This window comes from Phoenix dactylifera, unplaced genomic scaffold, assembly GCF_009389715.1.
Source record: "Phoenix dactylifera cultivar Barhee BC4 unplaced genomic scaffold, palm_55x_up_171113_PBpolish2nd_filt_p 001497F, whole genome shotgun sequence".
In the NCBI taxonomy this organism is placed as follows: Eukaryota; Viridiplantae; Streptophyta; class Magnoliopsida; order Arecales; family Arecaceae; genus Phoenix; species Phoenix dactylifera.
The window spans coordinates 37621-63766 of record NW_024068808.1 but is presented as its reverse complement, the minus strand read 5'-3'; the positions used below and the strand labels follow the sequence as shown (position 1 = coordinate 63766).

General features: G+C 38.6%; 1 protein-coding gene across 1 annotated transcript; it reads left to right on the top strand.

Annotated features, from left to right (window-relative positions):
* The first annotated feature begins 333 nt into the window (after positions 1 to 333).
* Positions 334 to 23610, top strand: LOC103717388 (peroxisomal acyl-coenzyme A oxidase 1-like). Its single transcript, XM_008805750.4, has 14 exons — positions 334 to 573; positions 1196 to 1304; positions 5671 to 5732; positions 7751 to 7960; positions 8211 to 8298; positions 8381 to 8543; positions 9778 to 9976; positions 13170 to 13367; positions 16923 to 17054; positions 21362 to 21482; positions 21691 to 21801; positions 22256 to 22325; positions 22805 to 22988; positions 23081 to 23610. Exons 1-14 carry the CDS (start codon positions 436 to 438, stop codon positions 23288 to 23290), a joined length of 1995 nt encoding a protein of 664 aa, XP_008803972.2. The 5' UTR covers positions 334 to 435; the 3' UTR covers positions 23291 to 23610.
* The last annotated feature ends 2536 nt before the right edge of the window (positions 23611 to 26146 follow it).

The window sequence follows — 26146 nt, the reverse complement described above, 5'->3', positions numbered from 1 at the left end:
TTAATTTTTATTCTCATATGGCAATCCATCGTTCTAATCTATCCAACTTCTATATTTCAAATATTTGAATTAGATAAGATCTAATATACTGGATTGGAACAGAGTTATCAACTCTTCTACGATCAAAATGGATCAAAACAGAATTACCACTTTATAATTGGAACCACATGATCGGAATATTCCTCAGTTGTTGTAACCACTGGATCACCGCGCGACTTCGTTGCGACGAAGATTACTTTTGGTACCAACATGGACCCAGTGGGACTTTGACCGGCAGCCGTTCGTCAGAGCTCCTTTATTGGTATATTCCGTGTGTGTATAAATACGGATCGAAGCTGACATTGGGGGAAGCCGGCTATTGTTGGGCTTTGTGTTGTCAAGAAAGATTGGATTTTTCTCGGTCTGAGAGAGATTGGGAGAGGAGAGTTGGGGACGATGGAGGAGGTGGATCACCTGGCGCACGAGAGGAGCAAGGCGCAGTTCGATGTGGACGCCATGAAGGTCGTCTGGGCCGGATCCAAGCACGCCCTCGACGTCGCCGATCGGATGGCCCGCCTCGTGGCCAGCGATCCCGTGAGCCTCTCCATCGCCTTTTTCTTTTTTCGGTGAATTTAGTTTTTTTTGGGTTTTCGGAGTGATTTAATTTATCCGCATCGGTCTTTTTTTTTATTCAATATTCTGATCGATCTTGATTTTTTTTTTTGATCTCGGTGTTTTTTCGTTGATGAATTATAATGTTTTATTTGGCCTTTTAGGGTCAATTGGGAAAATTTAAATGTAGCCTTTTGTTTGGTGAAATACGATTGATTCTTTGATTTTCTGAAAAAAAATCCGTGTTTTTTTCGTCTTTCTCTGTATAAAATTCGACTTGGGCATTGGATGGGTCTTGTTGCTTCTGGTTGTGTTCTTCTTTTAGTATTATTTCAAAAGATCAAGGATTGTAGATGTGATTGTTTTGTATATTGTAGTGTACACACACACACAAAAAAAAAAAAACTCGAATTATATTCTTCGGTTTGCTCCTTTTAAGTGTTTTTTAAACACTCATATGAGATTTTATAGGAGATTTTTGTTTCTTTTTGATGGGCTGCAAACTGTGAAAAATTATTAGATTTTTATTCTAGTTTTGAATTGGAATTTAAGGGCCTGGTCTTTTGTGAGATCTTGCTCAAGTGATGCTATTTTGGATATCCAGGTATTTCGTAAGGATAACAGAACGATGCTTGGGCGGAAGGAGTTGTTTAAAAACACCCTGAGAAAAGCTGCCCACGCATGGAAGCGCATCAACGAGCTCCATCTTACTGGTATATATTTTCCCCCCTGGTTTCAGCATTTTGACAGCACGCCACTTTTCTTTTCCTTATAACACTAGTAACTCACATTGAACATTTTCAAAAAATCTTAGGATGTCTCTCTGAAATGATCATCAGCCTAGCTTGTTACATGGGTCCCCCTTCTACATTGTTTTCTATGCGTTAAGGATGGGAGATTGTTAATATATATAGTTATCATGATACATATTTGTAATTTGTGGTTTGATCAATGTCTATTTCTGTTCAATTATTTTTTCAACAGTAGGCAGTTTTATTAGCTCGAACAGGATTTTTTTTTTTTCTAGTGTCTGTTGAGTTGCAGAAGATTGGGCAAATCTAGCTTGTTCTTTATCCTTCATTATCTGGATGTCCTATGTTTAAGACAACCTTCCTGCTCTTGTAGTTAATCCATTGATCAAGATGAATTTGGAGTTGGCAGAAAGGGGGACTAGACATGTTCTCTTGCAAATATTTCTTTTTTGGCAAGCGATATGAAATGCTAAAACAGCACAATAAGGTTGAGTATGAGTTATTTTGCTAAGAAAGAGTAAATATTTGTATGTTCTGTTTGCAAAATGGATAATGGGAGGAAAACAATAAAACAAATGATCGCAAGATGATGTTTCAAAGGTATGAGACTTTTTACACTTAAAGTAACAAGACGTTTAGGGAGTGACCAAAAACAGATTACATCAATCAGAATAGTTCAGAACTTCAAATAATACAAAATCAGCAGACTTCATTGGCAATTCACCCTTCAAATTGAAAGCCATTCTTGGGAGACTACCATCTGCAGTGAATTTGTGTTGCCTGACTTGATCAATTCAATGCTTAATATCCTTTTTAACTGGTACCTTTTTGTGTAATATTCAGTGGATTGTGAATTTCTTATTTTGCTTATATTAGTTCAGATGCTTCTTGGAAATGTCCACCAGACAGACATTTTGAAGATTTTCTTTTATGAAATTTATAAATATGATTATGTGCAAGAGGCTCACTAATATCATGTAAAAGGTTAAATATTTTGTTGAGATCTTTGAATGCTCCAGTAACATTTCCTTTTCTCTCCTTCCTTTTTGGTAAATAATTCTCCAGTACAGTTGATTATATGTAATTAAATTTTAAAAAAATAACCCACGTGTGGTTTGTTATGAATATGTATGTCGATAATCATCTAGGGTGTTGAAGATGGAAGAGAAGGCTGTCACGCCCCGAGCCCGAAGCGCGGCAGACGCCGCACACCCACACGGCGGGCCGCACAGGCGTGCAAGGCAGCAGATCATATCAAAGCAGATACAGCTATTCAAAGATGACATAATTATTTAAATTGTTCAAAAGCGAACTTACAAAATTTCAAAATAACATATGCCAACATAATTCAAATGTCCAAACTAAACTAACTAAAATGCCAATAACTGAAGAATCATCCGAAAATCTAACGCACTCCCCAATCCCGTGCGATCAAGCCTCTGGATCTGAAAAATAGAGAAAATAAAATAATGAGCTACACTAGCCCAGTAAGCAACAAAATACCCCAAAGTGGGGTCAGAGCATTATCAGATCAAATACAGGATAATAAAATAAATCATAAATAACATTGTTTTACTATTTTCAAAACTTATTATCATTTTTCCAAAAACTCTGATACCAGAATCTCAACATAATAGGCTACGGCCACGTAACCCAGTGGCATGGGTTGCACAAGGTGCCAAACACCACTATTATTATGCACCGGTGGTACGGTGTCCAAATACCACTATTCTAGTCACCGGTGGTACGGTGTCGAAACCGGTTCCTCACAGATTACAAGTCGACAGGTCCAACGTATAATCCCCATTGGCGGGGCCAGAACAGAACAGATCATAGCCATGCTGAGAATGCATATATATATATAAAAATATATTTCATGGATTTCAGAGCATATAACATGATTTTCAAATAAAATTTAACATGTCTGACCCATTTTACTGAATGCAAAACATATATCAAAACAAAATCAGTTTATTAAATAATTCAGAAATCACACTTGAAGTATTAAGTTACTTACCTCTTCTCGCTTGATTCCTACTTCAGGGAGACGGATCAGGTTCACCTGTTAAAGTTTAATTAATTTCTTGTTAATTTCAGACTAAGCAAAATTCAAAAATAATATTATTGGATATGGCCCAACAGAGCCCAAAGTTGGCCCATAATGGGCATGGCCTGATAGGGCCCATATCGGACTCGGCCCAATGGGCCCGCATAGACTCGGCTAAATAGGGCCCCCATGGTTGGCTTCTAATTGGTTCATTTCTGCAATAAAATTTATTGCAGGGACTAATATTTAATTACAGGGTAATGTTCTATAATAAGACTTGAGTGAGAGGACTAAATAACTATTGTTGGGGACCTTTATGTAATAAGTCTTTCCTATAGGGATCAAATACAAATTACTGAAGATCTTATTTCTGAAATAGCATACTGCCAAGGGCTTAACTGCAAATAATCTGTTTACTGGTCTAATGGGTTTGGGTTTCGGGTCCCGGGTTTCGGGTTCGGGTTCGGATTTCAGTTCAGGTTCAGGTTCAGGTTCGGGTTCGGATTCTCGGGTTTGATCTGGGTTTTGGGTTTGGATTTTTTTTTTTTAAACCGGGCCCATGTTGGGCCCACAGTGAACCGGGCCCAGATCGGGCCCACTGTGAACAGGGCCCATGTTTGGCCTTGTTCGGCCCGTAGGGTCATCTTCCTCCCCCATTCCCCCCCATGGCAGGGGAAGACCAAGAGGGAGAGCGGAAGAGGAAGGGGCGGCAGCAGCGGCGGCGGGGTGGCCGGAGGCCACCCCTCAGTCGACGGCCAGCCGGCCACAGTGGCGGCCGGCGGTCGTTGCGGTGGCTGGGTCGAGATCAACCGAGAATGCTCTCGGTTGATGGGGCCAAAACAGATGGAGGAAGAGGGCTTACCGGCGGTGGCAGAGGCGGCGGAGGGATCTCGGCCGAGGGAGGCTCGGTCCGGTGTCAGGCGGCGGCGGCGACGCTTGAACCCAAGGAGATGGGTCTCAGAACAGGGGGTGGCCGCGAGGGGGATCCGAGCGGCGCTCGGTCGGGAGGGTACACCGGTCGGAGAAGAGGAGGAGGGAAGGAAGAAGAGGAGGAGGAGAAGCTCGGGATGCCCTAGGGGAAGGAGTAGATGGGGCTTTATAGCCCCATCGTAACGGTTCTCCGCCGCGAAAATCGCGGCGGTGGGGCGAAATCCACGGCCGCTCGTGCGGCCGTGGGGTGGCCGCGGAATGACCGCGGGGCTGCCGCTTAACGCCTGCGGCGCCCCGCCCTCGCTGCACCCGAAGAAGCCGGAGGGGATCGCATCTCCGATCCCCTGCTCTGGCCCCTTCCAAAAGAGGAAGACGGGGCTGAAGTCGGCCGGGGCTGCCGACTTCAGCCCGTATCTCACAAAGGCTATCAAAAACCATCTCCTAAACTTTAAAGTGACCGTTTAAATAGTTATACGGTGCTTAAACATTTAACTAGTGCTAGTTTAAATTAAGTGGTCATTTGTCCTATTTAGTCATTTAAGCATCTGGTTTAGCATCTAAGTGGTTGTTTTTTCAATCAGCTTAACCATTTAGTTGGTCGTCTTACTAATGATTAAAACATAATACTCTATTATTATTTTATTATATTACATTCTTTTGAATAGTGCATGACTGATTTTTCCCTCTTCTTTTCCTTCAATTTCATCATAATCACCACCATCTTCTTCACGAGCAATAACGATAACTTACAATAGCTTTTAGTTGGATTATTTGATATATTTGTAATTGTGTCAATTAAGATACAAGTTAACTAGGTTATCTAATAGTCCATTTAATCATACAAAACTGTTTAATTGCTTAAGGACGGGATAGTGTTTGACCACTGGTCAACCATCTTGACTACCATCATTAAAGCACTTCATGGCAGTTCCTGTAGCTGCACATTTAGTCCAATTATATTTCTTCTAAGACAATGCACAATTGTCAAAATCTGAGTTGCTTTCATGTTTTTTCGTCCAGTTCACTAAGATTCTTATATTGTTTTCTTCTATTTGTGTATATGTATTTATACCATTGCATTTCTAGTAACTTCTCTGTGATAGTTCTTGTGTCATTTAGAACTTCTATGTTTCTGGAATGGAGGTAGTAAAGCCGTCTATTTCAATGGCTCATGATATTGATCAAGTTTTTTGTTACAGGACATCCAATTTTCCCAGGAAGTTTACTTTTTAACATTAATTGCAAACATTTTTGCTGTCTAACTATTGTCACATGTGACATCAATCCTCTTTTTCTGCACATATCTTCCCTTATTTTATATAGTAATGGTGCATTGTTTTGTTGTAACAGAGGAAGAGGCATCAATGTTAAGATTATTTGTGGATGAACCTTCTTATGTGGATCTGCATTGGGTATGGACCTCTGTGCCTTATAACACTGTTGTGGATAATACTGCCAAAGACTTATGTTGATATATATATATATACACATACATACATATACAGACAGATGACTCATTTTGATGCTATTACAGCTAGACATTTTCTTACAATAGTTAAATTACTGAAAGTTGTTGATGTTATAGCCATTTAAAATTGTCTGCTATTTTTAGGATACTTGGTTAGATAATTAGTATGCTTTAAAACCAACCACTTTACACTGGAATTAGATATTATACTCTGTCCAACGACTTTGAGTTTATGAGACATGTGCCATCTTTCCATACATGATACAATTTGGAGATGTTCATTGCATCACAATGCAAGTAATGGTGATGAACCAGGAGAATCTCTAGGTTTTGAGTAAGCAAGATGACAATGAGTGACTTTACTTTCTTGTTGTGCTTCTTAGCAACTCACGTCCCCCCTTCTTTAATGAAGAAATTTGGGTAATGTATTCTTAAAATTAAGAGAGCACTCATGATTGTTTTAACCCTTAGGCTACAACAAGATAAGGAAAGTGAAATACCACTACTATGAGATATTGTGAAGTTCTTCAAAATGTTTGTTGGTTTATTCTTCTTTTTGGCTTTAATCATAGGCAGTTGAATATCCTCTCTTGAGCTCTTTGCGTTATGCTTGATGTCTATGGTGGATCTTATTAATAGTTGCTCCTGTAATGTTCCTTGAATCAGGGGCAGATCTGACAAAATTGCAACTTAACAATATATCATGAGCTTTATGGAGACAAAAGAAATGCTTGTATATGCCATAATAAGCAATCTGACATTGAGCCCTTTCTATGCCATCAAGTATCATCAGGAGCTGCAATTTCTTGATTCTTCGATCTAAGTGTAGGTGAATTTTGGAAGGCTGCTCTGTTGTGTGAGCTTGTGAAACCAATTAGGCATGCATCTTAATTTTGCAATCCGCCTTCTAGGTTTTCATGACAAATCCTCTTTCTTAAAGTTACTTTTGCCAGAACTTTACTAACAATTCAGAGGGTTGGTCTGGTTGAGAACTGGTTGCAGATTGTTCCCACTTTGATAAACCATGCATTGATTCATAAGCTTGACTCTATCTAGATTGGATAAAGATTATAGGTTATTGCAGAGTTAATCAGAAAAAAACATGTGGAATCTTTTGGAGTATTAAATTGTTGGCAGCCATGTCTCTCTAGGTGCTTGTTGTTAGAAAGATTTGGATTTATTTGATGTGTCCTCTCTTTGTTGAGGTTTTACTTTCACCCCTATCTGCTGGTCACATGTTGGTCCATGTGTCCAAACATATCTGTTTATCACTGGGATCTCTTTTTCTGGGGTGATTAATTTTACTTGGTCTTTTGTTCTTTTGCTTGGTTTTAGCCTTTTAGGGGTCATTGGACTATTATGTAATCTGATTTAGGCACGAGGTCTTCTCCATGGTAGATCTTATCGTATCATAATTTGGGCCAAATGGATGAATGTAGGTTCTAGATTTATTGTTAATCCATAGGTTTCTTCTGGTGAACCATAACAGGTGAGTCCTCAACCTACTTGAAGGAAAATCTAAGAAAATAGATGGAAGGAGAAAAGATAATAAATATTATTTCTCATAAAACCTGGCTGCCACCTGCTGATGTTCTTTGAGAGTCCCAAGACTTCTGTACTTAGAGGGTTAGGATACTTCCACAGAACCTTTTATGAGGAATAATTAAAAAAGAAAAAGAATAAAAATAAAAATTCAACGGCTTCACTTATGCATAATGATCTTAATTAATGAGAAATGTCATGCTGTTACATGCTGTTTGACAAGCCTCTATATTTTGTTAGAATTGCTCAAATATATTTTGTTGGGGGTCAACTTATATGTTACCCTTTGGTTCATTTGTATTTGTCGTTGTCTTTACATAGAGAATCTTGGTGATTCCCACAAGCAGGCACATAAATCCTGATGGTTAATTCTCTGTACTTTTTTTGAGCCGACTTACATTTTTGTGAATTTCTTTACAGGGCATGTTTGTTCCAGCTATAAAAGGACAAGGAACTGACGAGCAGCAGAAGAAGTGGTTACCGCTGGCCTATAAAATGCAAATAATTGGCTGCTATGCACAGACTGAACTTGGTCATGGTTCCAATGTCCAAGGCCTTGAAACAACTGCAACATTTGATCCCAAATCTGATGAATTTATCATTCACAGTCCTTCTCTAACTTCAAGTAAGGTGAGTGATAGTTGTAATAAGACCTTTTTGGTCTTATACTGATCTTCCTAGGAGTTCAATGTTTGTTTCCTCTCGATCTACTTTAATGGTGCCTAAAGGATTTCTTGCCCCAATACTTATCTCTGCTTGTTTTCCAATTGGTTTTGGAAAAGGATATGTTTATGCTAGTCCATGATAATGACTATGCTGCTCATTAAATGAACATTCTTGCTATGCCTTCTGATGTTCATATATATCATTGCATGAGCAGTGGTGGCCTGGTGGTTTGGGAAAAGTTTCTACACATGCAGCTGTTTATGCTCGTTTGATCACAGATGGAAAGGACCATGGCATACATGGTATTTTGCTCACATCTTGTTTGTTAGATAATGTTCAAGTTGGTTTTCTTTATTCATCGTCTGAAAAATCTTTACTGCCCAGGTTTCATAGTCCAGTTACGAAGTTTGGATGATCACTCACCCCTTCCTGGGATCACCATCGGTGATATTGGAACAAAATTTGGAAATGGTGCATACAACACAATGGATAATGGTGTTCTACAATTTGATCATGTGCGCATACCAAGAAATCAAATGTTGATGAGGTTTGTTTAGCCTCTTCTTTTCTTGTTTTGCCTTTTGATATATCTATATCCTTTTCTTTTATGTTTTTGGTGTTGTAACATAGTCATGATTTTGTAAGTTGGACTCGAAATCCGAGTTTCTTCAATCCTATATGCATGTACTCTTTTATCCAATTGTAAACTCAGCATTTGAAAAAGTGGGGAAGAATATCCATGTAAAAGTATGACTAATTGGAGGGAAAGATTGACATTTCTTTGTAGACATTTGGCTTTCTGAATAATTTCAGTACTGACTGCTGCTTGGCGTTCTGGCCTCGTCTGCTGCCTGAGATCTAATTAAAGTGATCTTAGGTGTTTTGGAAAGTTTGATTTGTATAAATGGAAATTGAAGAAGCTGTAGAAACATTATAGGCATGTAATATGTTTATAATTGTCCCACTAGTTATTATGAAGCCAAAAGAGTTGTTAGCATCTTATCATCAAATTCCCATAACACTTACACTAGGCAAGGAGAAGAAGACAACATTCACTACTAAGGAATGCCAGTGTGAGTTGCTACTCATACCTTTTGGTCTAGGAACAAACTAAGGAATGCCAGCGTGAGTTGCTACTCATACCTTTTGGTCTAGGCAATGTTCCTACCACAATGATATTATGCTTCGACATTCCTGTGCTCTTCTCTCCACTGACGTCACTCATTAATAGCCAGGCTTGGTAACCTTGGTATTAAGATAAACCATCCATGGAGACTGAATAGATTATGGACGTTGACCAGACTATAAATAGAGATCATACAGAGACATGAGCTATAAGTCAGCCAGAAAAGATACAGGCAAAACCTTGGATCAATGGTCATTACTATATCCATCTTTATTTACTAAGACTGCTAAGATTGAAAATGCGGAATCTCCTATTATGCCGTAATTTGAAATTTAAGATGTTTTTATATCATTGCATCTGAATTTATTGTAAGCTGCACATGTACTGTGAAGTGCACTGAACAGTTGGTAACTTGGTACTGTACATATCTTGTAAGCATTGTCCTGTAGAAGGTTTTCATTGGCATTATTGTAATTTGAATACTGTTTGGAGGCCAACAAGCAGCCTCTTGTAAATCTTCTCCATGGCTCCTTTAGTTCTTTACTGAGCTACAGCTGTCCGAGTGCCCTAAAATTACAGATGCAATAGCTCGCTACTCGACTTTAAAAAAAAAAAAAAAGGAAAGCTGGGTTTACATTTTCAACAAATGCTGCAGGGTTTCACAGGTTACAAGGGAGGGAAAGTATTTGCGCTCTGATGTTCCATGGCAACTACTTTATGGGACGATGGTCTATGTGCGTCAAACCATTGTGTCAGATGCTTCTAAAGCGCTGTCTCGAGCTGCTTGTATTGCTGTCAGGTATAGTGCTGTCCGCAGACAATTTGGCTCACAGGATGGTGGTCCAGAGACTCAGGTATTAGCTCCCTGGAAGTTTCCATACAAGTTAATGCTTTATCAAGAATGTAATGAAGTTTATGCACTTAGTTGTATGAATCTAATTTGACCTTTGACATCGTCCTTTTGAACTTCATGCACTACTCTTTATTTGTATATTTCCTAGGAAATGAATTGCTGTTCTCCTCTCCTTCGAAATTTTCTGGATAAAACCTTGTGTCTCATCATTTTTTTTGCCTTGACTAGGCCTTTATTGCATGGCTGATGGATCATGGAATCCCTTAGAATCTGATTCTTTGTTTCTTCAAAAGTTTCTAACATATTTTTTTTACTGAAAATGATATTTTTTGAATTGCATGGAAGATTTTTGCTGGAAAGCTCTGGCAGTAACTTTCAAATCCTGCTTTTCAGGAGACATGACTTACAAAATTGTAAAACTCTAAAGAAATGTTTAGTTACAAAACCCTCGTAATTATGCCAAAGATAGAAACAAATAATAGAAAAAAAAAGCCTGGAAGAGGAGCATCATGTGTAGGAAGGTGTGCATTAAAGGGAGCATCCTTTTAGTTACAAATAGAACCAGAGTTTATCTTAATTACATTTTGATTATACATGTAATACTCTTTATGATAGAATTACCTAGAAACCCTTATTGTAAAGGAAAGACTCGTAGGTTATCACATGCATGAGGCTAAGCTATGTAAAAGTACCACATAATAACCATAAACAGCAAACACTGTCCCATTGCTTCTCATTGTTTTGCAGTTGGTCTAGTGAGTCATCTGCCATTGTTTTCTGTGGATTATGTTACTGTTCAATGATTAGCAGATAGAACATACTGAATTATAAAGAAAAATGGAAACTGTAGCCGCATCAGACCACTGTATCTTTCAACATGTCCTGAATTCTAAACTACAGCTATCTCCAATCAAATTTCTATTTGAACTATAACTGGTTGTAGATATTAAGTTACACTTTGCATGGGGTTTCATGAAGAGTAATTTTCTTTTATTTGTAGCGACATCATCTCTTACATGATCTGCAAGGGTGAGCCTTTGCGGGACAGTAAGTTTGCTCACCATTGTGATCTGGAGGTCATAGTTGCAAAACACAGAAAGAGCCTCTCTGCATACGGGGGTAAGGCGCCGCACATCTGACTCTCCTTGGACCCCACAATGGCGGAAGGCTTGTGCACTCGGCCTCCATATGCCGTACATGATCTGCAAATGTAAACCCTACACTAGAGCTTAGAGAGGGCTTCAGAAGTTTATAAATCAAAATCTACAGTAGCCAGCTCGTTCAAGTTGAATTAAGTCCATAACCTAAACTGAGGTAAAATGTTCAGACTTCAGGTACCTTCTCTTTCTTAGGGCATGAGGTGAATTTCTTGACCTAGAAGGCTAGAAGCCTAGAACCATCTAACTGCTGTCTAATCTTCATGACCGGTAACTCGACCACCTTGCAACATTAAATTGATTTCATAGAATTATGAAAATGGCTGTAACTACTTATAAGAAAACTCAAAAGGCCCTCATCTTTCAAAAATCTAAGCTAGCAGCCTGAGGCTGTTCTCTGCCAATAAGATTTCCAGATTCACCATATATCGAACTTTTAGGTGCTTTATATTATTTGTGTTTTCTTGCTTTCTTAAACTTGTAGATGTTTTATATTATTTGTGTTTTCTTGCTGTCTTTAGCACCAGTGTCTCATGACATGATGAGTTGATGACTTAGGCTGGGTTTTCAAGGACAAAGCAGAAATAAAAAGAGTGTAAGGAGAAAAATTGTTTCTCACAAAAGATTTTCCCATTTAGAACCTATCACATAGTATCTTGGTTGCAGAAGGCTTTGAAAGGAGATCCAGGGATATTCAAGGATTGTAGGCTATAAGTTAGAGACATGGTTTCTGGGTCATGTTTCGTGCAGATTTTTTTTTTTATTTGTAGATAGGCACTGATTTTTTTCTCCCTGAAAAGAGAAAAGAGAAGGATCTGAAGATTTCTAACTTGGTTAGAATTTCTTGAGAATTATAAGAAGATCTAATTTAAGAAATGGATGAGAGGTTTCTTACTAGTCCTGCTAGAAACAATTAAGTTTAGGTTCATATCTGTTATCAAATCTGATGTAGAAGAGTATTTAATTGCTAAATAATGTTTCAAAACTAATATTAATACCAAGAAAACAGAATAGAGGTGGATTCATTACATAAAGGAACAAGAACATATAGGGGGAGGGCAAGGTACGCCATCTCGGTACCGCACTCTGTACCAGTGCCACACTAGCACAGTGTCGGTACGGTATGGAATTTTTTTAGCATACCGAGTATCAGTACGCCATCCGTACCGAATACCGCTACCGAACCGGTACGGTATGGTATGTTCCGTACCGTCTGGTTCGGCCCACTACGTCATATGATGAGGGAGGGGGTGGGGGTAAGTAGGATTGATCATGGTTCGGGATCTATACTGAAGATGTACATCAGGCTTTAATAGAAGTAAAAGAACTAGAAGGGAGAAAGGTAATGAGAGAAGTGAACTGAAATCATTTATGTTCTCCTTTTATTCATTATGTACACCCTTGTATGCATGTAGCATGTTGAGGGCACTTCATCTTCTAAAGCATGTTTGGACAGAAAATGACTGGCTTTGTCTTCAAAGTCATGGGCCTCTCTAGAGCATAAAACAACCTAAATCAAAGCCAGATGCCTGGTTTAGTTATATAATAACCTCTGGCACGTGAGCTTGAATGCACTAGTACAAGCTCTTCCTCCCTGAGTTATGAAACGATGCCGATGAAAAGAAAACAATGGTCTTGGAGATACTTAAATTTAGAATAAACAAATATAATCTTTGTGAATATAAATCTTTGCTTTAAGTAAATTGGTAAGTATGAGGTGATATAAGGTACTTAATCATAAATGTTGGGTGTAATTTATGTAAATACTCATTGGTTTTCAGTAGACAAATTATAAGAGAGAGGACCAACTAGATGAATGCCAAGTAACTGTAATCCAAAAGGCAAAGAAAGGAAAATTTGGACCTAATCTATTTAATTCTTGTTAGATTCTTGTTGCTGATTGGTACTTTCCTTTTCCATTTTACATTTTGAGCTACTAAGAGATGGCACTTGATGTTGTTGTTGGTAATCTGCATTAACTTTCTAGTACAAGCATCATATTATTTGGCTTTTATATCGAGACTTTCTTTATCACAGGTCATTGATTACAAAACTCAGCAAAGCAGGCTCTTCCCATTGCTGGCTTCAGCTTATGCTTTTAGATTTGTGGGTGAGTGGTTGAAATGGCTATATGCAGATGTCACTCAGAGACTACAAGCTAATGATTTTTCAACATTGCCCGAGGCGCATGCATGCACTGCTGGTTTGAAATCCTTAACGACCTCTGCTACAGCTGTGCGTAACTCATTTACTATATGTAGCTAACATTCATGCTGCTTTTGATTCAAGCTGCTTTTGATTCCCACCTCTTTTGCGGTTTCAGTCTCAAACCCTTTCAAGATTTGCCAGAGATTATTTATAATTTACACCATTAGTTAATCTATGGGTTTCTGATCTTGTTTTAAAAAATTTAAGAACATTTAGTTTGTTGGGAAATGTACAGCCCTTTGCATATGGTTCTTTTGACTGGCTAGCCTTAAGGTTTGTGGAATAGTTGATTAGATATATTTCTTCATATATTTAAATAACTTATGAAGATCAACAAGATATTTTCTTTTTTATGAAGAGATAAATTCATTTATCCTTTATGCTTAGCAATCTTGCAAAAGGGTATAGCTTTATACTAGTCTATCTAGGTCAATAAAATGCATCCGATGGTCCATCATTTTTAGTCTGAACTCTGAGGGTTATTCTTGGCGTGTTTTACTAATTGAGCAACCTGAATCAGCTTTATTTCCCTAGTATTTAAATGTTGTGAAGTCCATCGAATCTTCAAGCAATCATATAAGCTTTTTTCATGAGTTTGGTCTTATTGCCTGCTGTTGGTTAACATTTCCAACTGTGCAAAGAAAAAAATTATTTGAAGACCAGAAAACTTCATGACTTTTGAAAGGCTTTATGTTTTGCTCTTGAAGCTGTAAAATGTAGAAGTCAATACTATGATGGCATTGTTAGTTGTTATCATGGAATTGAATGGAGTTGATAATTGCTATGGTAAAACTTAAATTTTTAAGAGGGTGCAGGTTTTCGAACATATGAGGTAAAAATCAGCCCTTTTCTTTTGGTAGAAAAATCAACCCTTTTTGAATAACAACTGTTACATTTTTTTTGCAAGAAATCTATTATTAATATATAATTCTTCAATGTGATGGAAAAATTGTTAATTTATTGAATTATTTGTTGTTTGCAAGAAATATATAATTCCTTGATGACATCTTTGGCCCTACGCTGGTGTTGGGGCTGGGGAGGGAGCTATTAGCAACGTGTTTGGCCATGAGTTACTTAATTGGTTATCCATTCAAAATTTCGAATCATCATGCTTCTTCATTAGACTGCTCTAGGTTTATAAGCATAGAACCTTGACTCAGATTAGGTATATCTTGTTACTTGTCATGATAGAAAGTGTTGACCTGATCTCCTTAATTAGTTTTCTACTAAATCCTGCAACTTGTTTCAATAGTCCCACTGTGATATTGATTGTTTAATTTAGGTTCGTTATATGTCGGAATCTTGATTATAAGTTTTACTTTCTCAACCCTCGGCCCCATAATTAATTTCTACTCAATTTACCAGTGTATTCACCTAGATGGTTGAAGTGGGGAAAAAACATATCGCTTCGCCTTTGTCTTCAAAAACTCAACAAAAATATGAGGGCCTCTTACATGCAAACTGAATGTGCCATGAAGTCTCTAATGGATGAGATTAATTATAATCCATATGGTGATGCTTGAAGCAATTTACACTTTTAGATAGTCCACAAAATCAAGGGCCTATAATGGGATTTGAATTCTGAGGCATAAAAATATTTGGTATCAGGTTATGATGGATGAGAACATGGTTAAACTGTCATGCTTCAAGTTTTCTCTTTTTCTTTTAGCTTTTTAGGCCTTTCATTTTTTCTTATTAAAGATGTTTCCAACTAAAATTATATTGTGCTCAGATCTATGGTTAGATTGTTTTCTCAATAACATGAACAAGTAAATAGGAAAATGTGTTTTGTCTTGTGTTACTTGGACACCTGCATCCAGCTACAAAATTCTCTGTCGAATACGCAATCAGTTGGATACATATTGGACACTTGGATACTTATGAAGTTCTTTTGTAGCCACATTTAAAGATTGCAAGAAAGTTGAGCTCTTTTGTAGCCACACACACACACACACACACACACATATATATATAGTTGTGTAGTGTGTATCCCCCTTTGTTCCAGTCATGCAATAGATGAAATAAATCAAAAAGTGGATTTATATATATACATATATATATGTATATATATGTGTATGTATATATATACATATGCACACACACACACACACACACACACACATATATATATGTATATGTATCTATATATGTGTATATATATACGTATATATATACTTTTATATGTATCTATATATATACGGTGTATGTATGTATGTCTGTGTATATATGTATGTATCTATATATATATTTATATGTATATATGTATGTATGTTCATGGATAAATATCAAGATTCCATTCTTATATTCGTGCCCATGCAACACTGTGTTTGTCCTTTTTATAAAAGTAGTCTACAAAGCTTGCTGCATGTTAACATTTTAAAAAATATGAAAAGTTTGATACCGGTGAAATCTTGAAGCGTAATGTGACCACCACCATGTGCTGAAATATAGTATGCTGTAAACAAAGTCCTAACAAACTGACCTCCAACACAGTTACACAGAATTCCATAATCTCCACAGTACCTGCTTTGGATACAAAAGCTCCAGTTCACTGATTCTTGCTATCCGATGCATAATAGATGCCATAGAAAGATGTCCACCATCGAATGCAAAACCACAACACTGATAATATATATATTATCACTTTGTCAATGAGCTTACTACTGTCTTGTCTTGTGGATTTGTGTGTTAAGAATTAAATATATATGTGTTACAAGACAATAGTTACACAGGTAGTAAGCTCATTGACATTCAATTACGAGGAAGAACAAGTATATAGCTTTCCTATGAACATTCTGCAAGGACCGAGAAATGGGAGGTTACAATTGTCTCCTGTCATGGGTCTCTTGTGTGCATGTGCAGATTAAATGATGTTTCATTGCATCAATGATGGTTGTACTGCATACATGGAGCAAGTTCATCAGTGAAGATGATCTACATAAATTTTATATTCAAATACTAGAAAATAAGATATAGGAACAACCACAGACTGGTGAAGGACGATGGTGGCATGCATGTTAGTCTAAAGTGGCTTGTTAAGATTTAGGGGTCCCACTAATCACTCTGAATATAGAGGGTTCAACTCTGGTTAAAGATATGTGCCATTAGAGTTTCAGATTTCTTTTTTACAATCGGTCAACTTGATATCAAGACTATCAAATGGTATTGCATTCTTGACCAAGGCAGCATTGAACAAGAGGAGCTTGTCATGAGACATAAAACACATATTGTTGTCAATCTATTTTAAGAAAAGGGCCTGAGTTGCTCACACAAGAGGGGAGCAAGTTCTACTACATGGTTCCTTTAGAGTTGGAAAGAGATTTAATGAAGAGGAAAAAAGTCAAGTTGCATATAGAAACTTTATTTTCTCCAAGCTAAAAAACCAAAGTAAAACAGCAATTACCATTGTTACATCTTCTATCAAAGTATTGTTATATGCACACTTGATGAAGTTAGAACCTCTTTGCTTATTCTCATTCATCCTCTGCTCTCTGTGCTGTATTTATCTGCTTAATTTCTCTCTGGTTTTATGTATTTTCTTGGCCCTAGATATGTATCTTAACCTTTTTATTTTTATTGCAGGATGGCATCGAAGAATGCCGAAAACTATGTGGTGGTCATGGTTATTTGTGTAGCAGTGGGCTTCCTGAGTTGTTTGCAGTATATGTTCCTGCCTGCACGTATGAAGGAGATAATGTTGTTTTACTTTTGCAGGTCAGGGTATTATTTCCTTTTTTTTAGAGTTTTCATATTTGAACAATTCATATACTTGGTGTGATTTCTTTACTCTGTTTTAAAAGGTTACATATTTTTATAAGATAGTAGTCAGCTAAGATTCTCTACCCTAAACTTTCTGATTTTTTGCTTTCTCTGAGACATAAAAGGGGTAAAGATCAACCTGCTTAATTTTATGCTACATAAAGAGTTGATCCTTTGCAATCTTGGTACTGATGTTTATTTTATAGATAATAGTCCAATTATGTGACTATCTTATCAAATGACCATGATCACGTCTTCAAGTAGTGGACTGTGCTGGTCTGGTGCTGGCCAGTACATAATATGCCAGACCAATATTGGCATTAATGCAGGGTTGGCATGACACCCTTTATTTTTATTTTTTTAAGTTAAAAGGATTTTTTAAATTTTTGAGTCTTTAATATTCGTTGTGTAGTGGAATGGCTCGACATGTGCCATGTTGACTAGTGACCGACACTCCCACCAGCACCAATACTTGAAACCTTGTTATCACAATATTATGCACTAGGAGAAGTTGATCTTTTATTGTTGAGTGCAACTGACTTAGCAAAAAAAGGATAGAAGATATTGTGATAGGGTTACTAAGTTTTTAAGTAACATAAATTGTTTCATTGATGATACTTTGATTCCGTATATTTTTCAAAATAATCATGACCCTTCAACTGGCAAGTCAAAACTTGTCTTTGCCTATTGTTTCGACAAAACCCAACTTCATTGTCAATGCTAGTCATAAGCCTGATTAAAGGCGGAGGATTGTTGTTAGCTAGGTAGATGATAGTGAAGAACGCGTTAATTTATGAAATACTATTCCTAGATGATATAGATGAAAATTAATCTTCTTGGCTGATAACCAAGGTGATAATGGCTCATTTTCAATTAATCAAACAAGACTGACTTTGATTTTCTGGGATTACATATGTTGTTCTTATTTTTTCAACTTAAATTACATCATTTATCTACTCATACTTGATGACCAGTATAACATTTGCATTTATTTTCACCTATGAAAATATGATGCGGGACAGTTACCTAAAAATTGATGAGGTCTTGTTTTTATTGACATCAAGGCCTTTTCCCATCTATTGAAGGCTCACATAAAAAATATGTTTTGATTGATGTCTTTTCAAGAACCATATCCCTTGCGATCATCAGCTTTCTCAAATCCTTAACTTTAATATGCATGCATATTCTTGTAGCCACCCTAGAAATGTGTTGAAGACTTAAACACGCGTGCGCACACAGGAAAAAAGAAACTAAAATTTTGCCCACCCTTGAGACCTATATTCTTGTTGCAACATATTTGCCAATAAACAAACTCCATACTAACTTAGTCTATGATCAGAAGATCCTTTCAATTGGCCAGAATCCCTTATTTGAATGAAAATAAATCTTGTGGAATATTTGACAATACATTTCGTACCTTGCTAAAAAACCGATCCTTGTTTACGCACCACACATTATTTGACCAGATTAAATTTCCATCTCGATATATTCCTTAAAAAATGTGATCCATGCTGATTCTTCCCCCAACTAATAAAGAGATCTTAGAGGGACTGCCACATATGAAATTGAGCATAATTTTGCAAAGAACCGCCCTACTTGTTTCTTGAGAGGAAATGGGAAACATACTTAACATCATTTGATTGAATGGTTGCCTCAGCTCCTAGTTTGAAGAAAACCTCCCCTTCAATTGGCCTTTTTTCACAAAAAGCATATGTGAGATAGCGAATCAAGTTTTTTCCTAAGATTTCGAATAGCTATCCCAAATTCAGGTTGTTTATATTTTGCTTCTTCCTAGGAGAAAGACAAGCTACCCGGAGATCGGATGGGCTATTGGCGACGGTCGGTCTATCGATGTGCTGGAGGATAGGTGGGTGACTGAGGTGCCGCTTTGCTGTATGCCGACCATGGTGGATACGACGAGATTAGCAGGATGGAGGGTCAGCGATCTATTGGATGATGAGGGGGGTCGATGGAGGGAGGAGTTGGTCCGGGAGGTATTTGGGGAGCAGTTGGCGGAGTTGGTCTTGGCCCGAGCGGCCCCTACTGGGGGGGAGACGGATAGGCTAGTATGGATATCGACGGGGCAGTCACGAGTGCGAGCTAGAGACCTTCATGGATTGATCAGCAGGGAGCCAGCTCGACAGATTGAGGGTCGGTGGATATGGAGGATGCGGGTTCATCCGCAAGTGGCACTCTTCATCTGGAAGGTGGCTTGGGGCTGCCTTCCGACTAGGAGTTTGTTAGCTCGGCGTGGTACGAGAATCTCTCAATGTTGTGAGGAGTGTGCAGATATCGAGGAGACTATGGAGCATGTTCTTTTGCAGTGCCCTAGGGCCCGAGAGATATGGAGGAGATCACCGGTTCCGTTACCGGCCTCGGTGGCTTCAACGCAGGACCTGATCCATCTGGTGAGAGGTTCCATGCGGTGTCCTAGATCTGTTGAGGCAGGAATTTTTGTGGCGTACCTGTCCTACCATATATGGTTGGATAGGAATGCCGACCTATTTGAGGGAAGGAGGTCGCCCTCGAGGATGGTGGTAGACCGGGCGATGCTGCTTGCGAGGGAGGTTATTGGGGCGGCTGCGGTAGTCACTTCTGGGTTGGTTAGGGACATCTGGGGTGCTCATCACGCTGTTTCAGCGCCACGATTTGTCCTTGTTTTTTGGGCACCCCCACCCCTTGGCTATCTCAAAGTGAACTTTGACGACAGCAGGTCTGTGAACGGTATGTGTGGAGGGGTCGGATTTGTGATCAGGGACCATCTCGGTAGGATGATAGTAGCAGGAGGGCGGCGCACGCCAGGGCTTACAGTGGTTGGAGCAGAGTTGCAGGCAGCCTGAGAGGGTATATCCTATGAGAGGCAGGTATTCGGGACCGAGCGGGTGCACCTCGAGGGTGATTCATCGGTGGTGATTGATTGGGTTTAGGGAGTGGATCAGTTTGGGGATGGCCACCCCCTCATCCGAGAGTCCCGCAGGATGACTCAGATGATAGCTGACTTTCAGGCGGTACATGTGTTTAGGGAGACGAACCGGGTAGCAGACTGGGTCGCCTCCTTTGTCGCCCGACATTCCGGTGGTTTGCTTTGGACATCTGCATCAGACGTCCCTCCACAGTTGTACTTTTTACTTCCTGTGATTTGGAAGGCTGTACTCACATTCGAGATATATGAGATGAGTAGCCGTTTTTACCAAAAAAAAAAAAAAGAAGACAATCAAACAATTTCCGGTCATGGTCCTTGTGGATCAGATCATCCATATAAGATATATTCTTCATGTAATTTTTTAGTCAAATGTTATTGGAACATTTATATGGTGTTCTCTGTAGAAAATTTTGGTCTACCACCATTCAGTTGAATTTACACAAGGAGTGCCTCATTATGTTGTCAAAATTAGGGTTGAAATCATAAATCATAAAGAGGTTTAGATTGGATCTAATTGTAGGTTGAATTACGGATCATAAGATATTATCTGATTTCTTTTGAAAATTTTTTGGAATATAAAAGAAATGTGAATTAAGAATAAAGGGCATACATATAAACATTTTGTTTCCGCCATCAGAAGCCCATATCTATCATATCTAATGAAATAAACATCACATCTGTTATTCAAGATATTTTCAACAACCTATCAATTCAGTTATATTTTAGTTGGAACTTTTAATTTAAAAAAAAATAACACAATGACATAAAACTAAGAAAATTTGTCTTTTTTTTTGCTCGATGAACTCGAAAATTACTTTACTTTTTAAAAGTTAAAACTCTAATGGACTTGCTAATTTTACATGCTTAAGTTTGAGGCTTATTAGTGATAAATAAGTAACTCCAAAGCCATGCAGTCAAGTAAAAAATGGATTTCTGTGTGGTTTAACACTTAAATAACATGAGCATTAGTTGGATCTTATGACCCAAAGGATTGCACAAATTATAATACAAATCTAGACCTCATGATAGTAACAGGTCCTGATCAAAGGATGAGATCCAGCTAGTCTATGGCCATTTTGTTGCAGATTGTAAGATTCATATCATGAATCATATGCATTTAATAACAGCATGCCCCACATTTGCAAATGACTGCACAAGTGGGCTACCTCCTTTATAAAAATGATACACAATCAAGTCCTTAGAAAATTATGGATATTTAGTGATCCCTCTTTCTCTCTCAGAGCTTCTGAGCTACAAACACTTTGTTGGTTTACAATTCATGTTTTCTCCTTAGCTGTCAGCCAATACAATCCAAACTGATCCTTTTGATGATTTGCAGGTTGCAAGGTTTCTTATGAAGACTGTTTCTCAGCTTGGGTCAGGAACACAGCCTGTCGGAACCACAGCATATATGGGGAGAGCACAGCACTTAATGCAGTGCAAGTGTGATGTTCGTGGAGGTAGATCTTACTGCAAAATTTAACATATTCTGATATACTTAAAACTGAGAAATTTATTGGTAAATATAAGTGCATTGGGAGTTTGAGATGTCGATTGCTTGTGAAACTTAGCTTACTTTTACATTGTAGATGACTACTTTATGTCCAGATTTTATAAGTTACACCTAGTAGCACTTTTAACCTTTAATTTTGCTGTCTTGTTGTGCAGCTGAGGACTGGCTGAAGCCTTCTGTCATACTGGAAGCATTTGAAGCTAGAGCTGTTAGGCTTGCTGTAAATTGTGCCCAAAATATAAGCAAGGCAGCAAGCCCAGAAGAAGGTCTTTACATTCTCTATGCTTTTGAATTTTCTGGTCAAATCTACGTTTCAGTCAGTTTTCTTTCTTTAATATTTTATGCCATCACATAGGTCCTAGAATTAATAATGAATGATGGTGTCAAAAAACAGTACAAGATATTGGATTTTGTTTATTGCAGATGCATGTGGTGTTCCCAGCATTTTTGGTGAAGTTGCTTGATGCAGGGTAGCAGAATCTAGAAAGATGGGGATAACTAGAATTTAACATTTCCCTTATATCATTTCTTCCACTGGAGAAATAAATAGCTAGTTTCCTACTTCTGTGTCGAATGTTGCTTCTTTCCCCAGTGTCTCAACTATGATCTACAAAAGAAAATCCCAAATATGAGCACATGCAATAGTTCCATGGCTCTTCTTTTTCAAGTTGCCATGCTACAATTTCACATTCTTTTATTGACATCATTTAATATATGCAGGTTTTTCTGAACTCTCTGCTGATTTATTGGAAGCTGCGGTTGCACACTGCCAATTGATTATTGTATCAAAGTAAGTGTTTCCTCCACCTTTTCCAAAGACCTAATACCAAGATTCACAATCTCAATACCAGACCCAATTCCGATACCATGCTGATACAGCATCAGTACGCTCGGTACAACGATTAGTTCAACATACCGAGACTCGGTATATCCCCTGTAGCAACTCTTGGTTCGATACCAGTATGGTATAGTATACCCGATACAGGTTGGTATTTACTGGTATGGCGAGCATTGCTTAATACAAATAGTATAGATATAGTGTGGAAATCTTTTTTCGACAAGATCAAGATGGGCATGATTTGGTAATAGGGGCCTTCAAAAGCCCCAATAATTGAGTGGCTTGGGCTTAATGCTATACATAGTGTTAGCAAGCACCGCCAAACTCGTACCTTAAGCATTAAAGAAAACTGTGCCTCTACTGGTTCTTCTATCTTGCTGTAATCATCAGGTCATAATGCCTGTTATTTCATGGCTATATATCTATTTCAGGTTCATTGAGAAGGTCCAACAAGACATACCAGGACATGGAGTCAAAGGACAACTACAGATTCTCTGCAACATCTATGCACTCTCTGTGCTTCACAAGCATCTCGGTGATTTCCTTGCAACTGGGTGCATCACATCCAAGCAAGCTTCCCTGGCCAATGATCAGCTCCGGTCTCTTTATTCCCAGGTCAGCTTAGTAATTTTGCAAAAGTTTTCCAAATTGTTCTTGGAATTTTTCCTTGAGAAATATATTAAATACTAAGTCATGGTGCCTTGCAGATCCGGCCTAATGCTGTTGCACTTGTTGATGCATTCAACTACACCAATCACTACTTGGGGTCTGTTCTTGGTCGCTATGATGGGAATGTGTATCCGAACCTCTATGAAGAGGCTTGGAAGGACCCGCTCAATGACTCAGTTGTGCCTGATGGATACCGTGAATACATTCAGCCTGTGCTTAAGCAAAAGTTTAGGGCATCAAGGCTGTGAAGGTGCATTCTCAATCAACTGAAGTTTGTCATGTCTATCTAAGAGTCAGCAATAGTGACTAATTATAAATACTCCTGATGGCCAACTTGGGAAATCAATAAAGTTCAGGAATGAGTCCTTGGATGAAAATGTAGCTGATATTGGTATTGATATGATATCTGTTTGGAGCCATGATGGCACACATTGGTTGAACCATTTTCGTTACAAATTACAGGAGGTTTGTGGTTGGTTAGGTAAGTCGAAATTTTCATTGGATTAGCAAGTTTTTTATGAGATCAGTTCCTCGTGGATCATATTAGATGCTTCTGGTTCATCTTCAACTGTAGTCTAAATGAAGCATAGTTTGAATGCGATGTCGCTGACTACTATTATTGTCAGGAAGGAAATCTAAAATGAGTCAACTTTAAGCTTCCCGGTAATCTATTATTGCATACCAGTATCATCAGCACGACCACCCTAAGCAGTGCTCTTGTGGCTTGTGATATTTTCTGTTTGATGCTTATGTTGATACGTGGTCATTCCATTAAATGACTGAATGGTTGGAAGTCTCGTCATAAGAACGTTAAGAATTGTAGGCAATACTTGTTCATCTCTAAAATTGCCTAGTTAGGTTCCAAAGCTAGAACAATAAGTTGAGGTCAACATCTTCACTTTTTGTGAATCCTGCAATTTAAATGGTAATGACGGAGTTCATTGAAGGTTCTTTCAAATGAATAGAATCAGAAAGTTTGTTCCTATGAGCAAATAAGGGGAAAGTAAGATCAAGGATGTTTTTCACTGTGAGTCTTGTTCATGATGGCAAACTTAATGACTCGTTCTTCTGTAAGTCTGGATAATCTGCTGTCAATCTTGGTAGAATGCTACAAGTGGGAATTGTCTGTTCATGCAGAGGAGTCTCTGAAATTTAACTTTTCAGCATTATGTTAACTACTGAGAGAAGCTCTTAAGCTTTTTATCACAAGCAAGAAAGGTTGTTTATGTGAGAACAGGCCCCAAAAAAAGCTGAAGCCGGCAGGACTAGTCCTGCACCCCCCCCCCCCCCTCCAAAAAATAAAATAAAATAAAATAAAATATAGAACAGAGGATCGTGATCTCTGCTCGTGCGTTACGGAGGCGGAGACGCCGCGGCCTCTTGAATGGCCTCCGATCCCGCTCAACCGTCGCGAGCATTACGATGGTGAGCGAGCCACGGCCAATTCGAAGACCGCCTATTATTAATTAAAAAAAAGAAAGAAAGAACCCGAAAGGATCACCAGTCCGGGACCCCTCCCCTCACGGTTTCTCTTTCCCCTTCTTCCTTCAGGGTTAGGGTTTCCTGAACCCACGTTGGTGTCGCCGGAGATGGTGCTCGCAGCTTCCCCGGAGCTAGGTAAGCCCTTGATCATGTTATTTTTCCTACTTTCCTCTTCCCTGTTTCTGAAATGAAACAACGGAGGGACTCCACGGCTCTCGGCCGCAGCCGCTGCCAGCTCTCGAACGGGGGCTGCAGTCAGGCCAAAGTCCTGTCCCCTTCTTTCTCTTCGGTAGGGCAAAGGGCCTCGGTGAAGGGAAGATCGGAGATAGAAAGAAAAGAAGAAGAAGGAAAGAAGGAAAGAAAGAAAAGGAAAAAAAGAAAAAGAAAAAGAAGAAAAAAATATATAAATAAATAAGATAATAAATAAATATAAATAAAATAAAATAATAATTAACTATGTAACTGTGCATGGGCGGAGCTAAGGTCTTTTCGAAACTAAGTAGGGCCTTGTAGATTAGAACAAAACATAGGCAAAACTATTTTTAGAAACCATATTGGGCCATGGGCTTGATCCAGCAATTAAATCAAGCCATGGGCCTGAATAAAAATAAGCCCAGTAACTAATCAAAAATTTAACCAGGCCATGATTAGTTGGGCCATGGGCCTGACAATGAAATATGACTTTGAATGGGTTGTAAGATGAAAAATTAAAAGAATATTAAAGAATTTGAATTAAGGAAAGGGGGTGATTATATAGAAATAAGATATAATAATTAGAAGTGGAAAAATAGTAGAAAAAAGAAGAATAAAGGTTAATAAATTAATAAAAAATTGAATGAGCAAGTAACAAATAATATGATTGTTTATGATATTGCTTGATGTTAAAGAATTATCATCTAAACCTAGAAATTGGTGAGCAAACTGAGGTAAGTGATCCTGACACAAGCTTATTACTTTCAAATACATGAACTATTTGAATACGAAGTTGTATATTACTAATTATGTTTCTCAAAAATTAGGATCAAGCATATGTAGCAAGTGATACATGATTTTGACTAAATGACATTCATCATGTTTACTATATTATGTACACTCGATTTATGATGATATAGAATGTTCCATAAAAGAAAATGAAGTTTGTAGCATGATCATGAACTTATACATTATGATGCTATTATTCATCTTTCAATCTATTTATGAAGGAAGATTTATGAAAAGCATGATATGTGATGTGGGGTCGGAACCCCGACACCAGCCCGCACACCGGGCGAGCAGGGAAAGCATCTGCGTCCTCCCCGAGGTATTGTCCGCTCTGGGATTGCCGCTTCGGGTCTGCGGGAGGTCGCCCAGGGTCGTGGCCCAATGGCAGTCCCGAGCCCTGACGGCGCGGGGGTCCGCGGAGGTTGCCCCCTACCCTCACGGTTTTGTCCCAAAAGGTGCCTCGATGAGAAGAGGTGTTTGCACCCCCCATTTAAGGCACAGACCTTTCCGCTGATTACCCGATGTGGGACTAAACTGGGAACCCCATCCCACAACACAGCCCCCCAGCGGGAAGGTCTGTGCATGGCCGGGGCCCTTCCTCTAGCGCCATCTGATGTGGGGTCGGAACCCCGACACCAGCC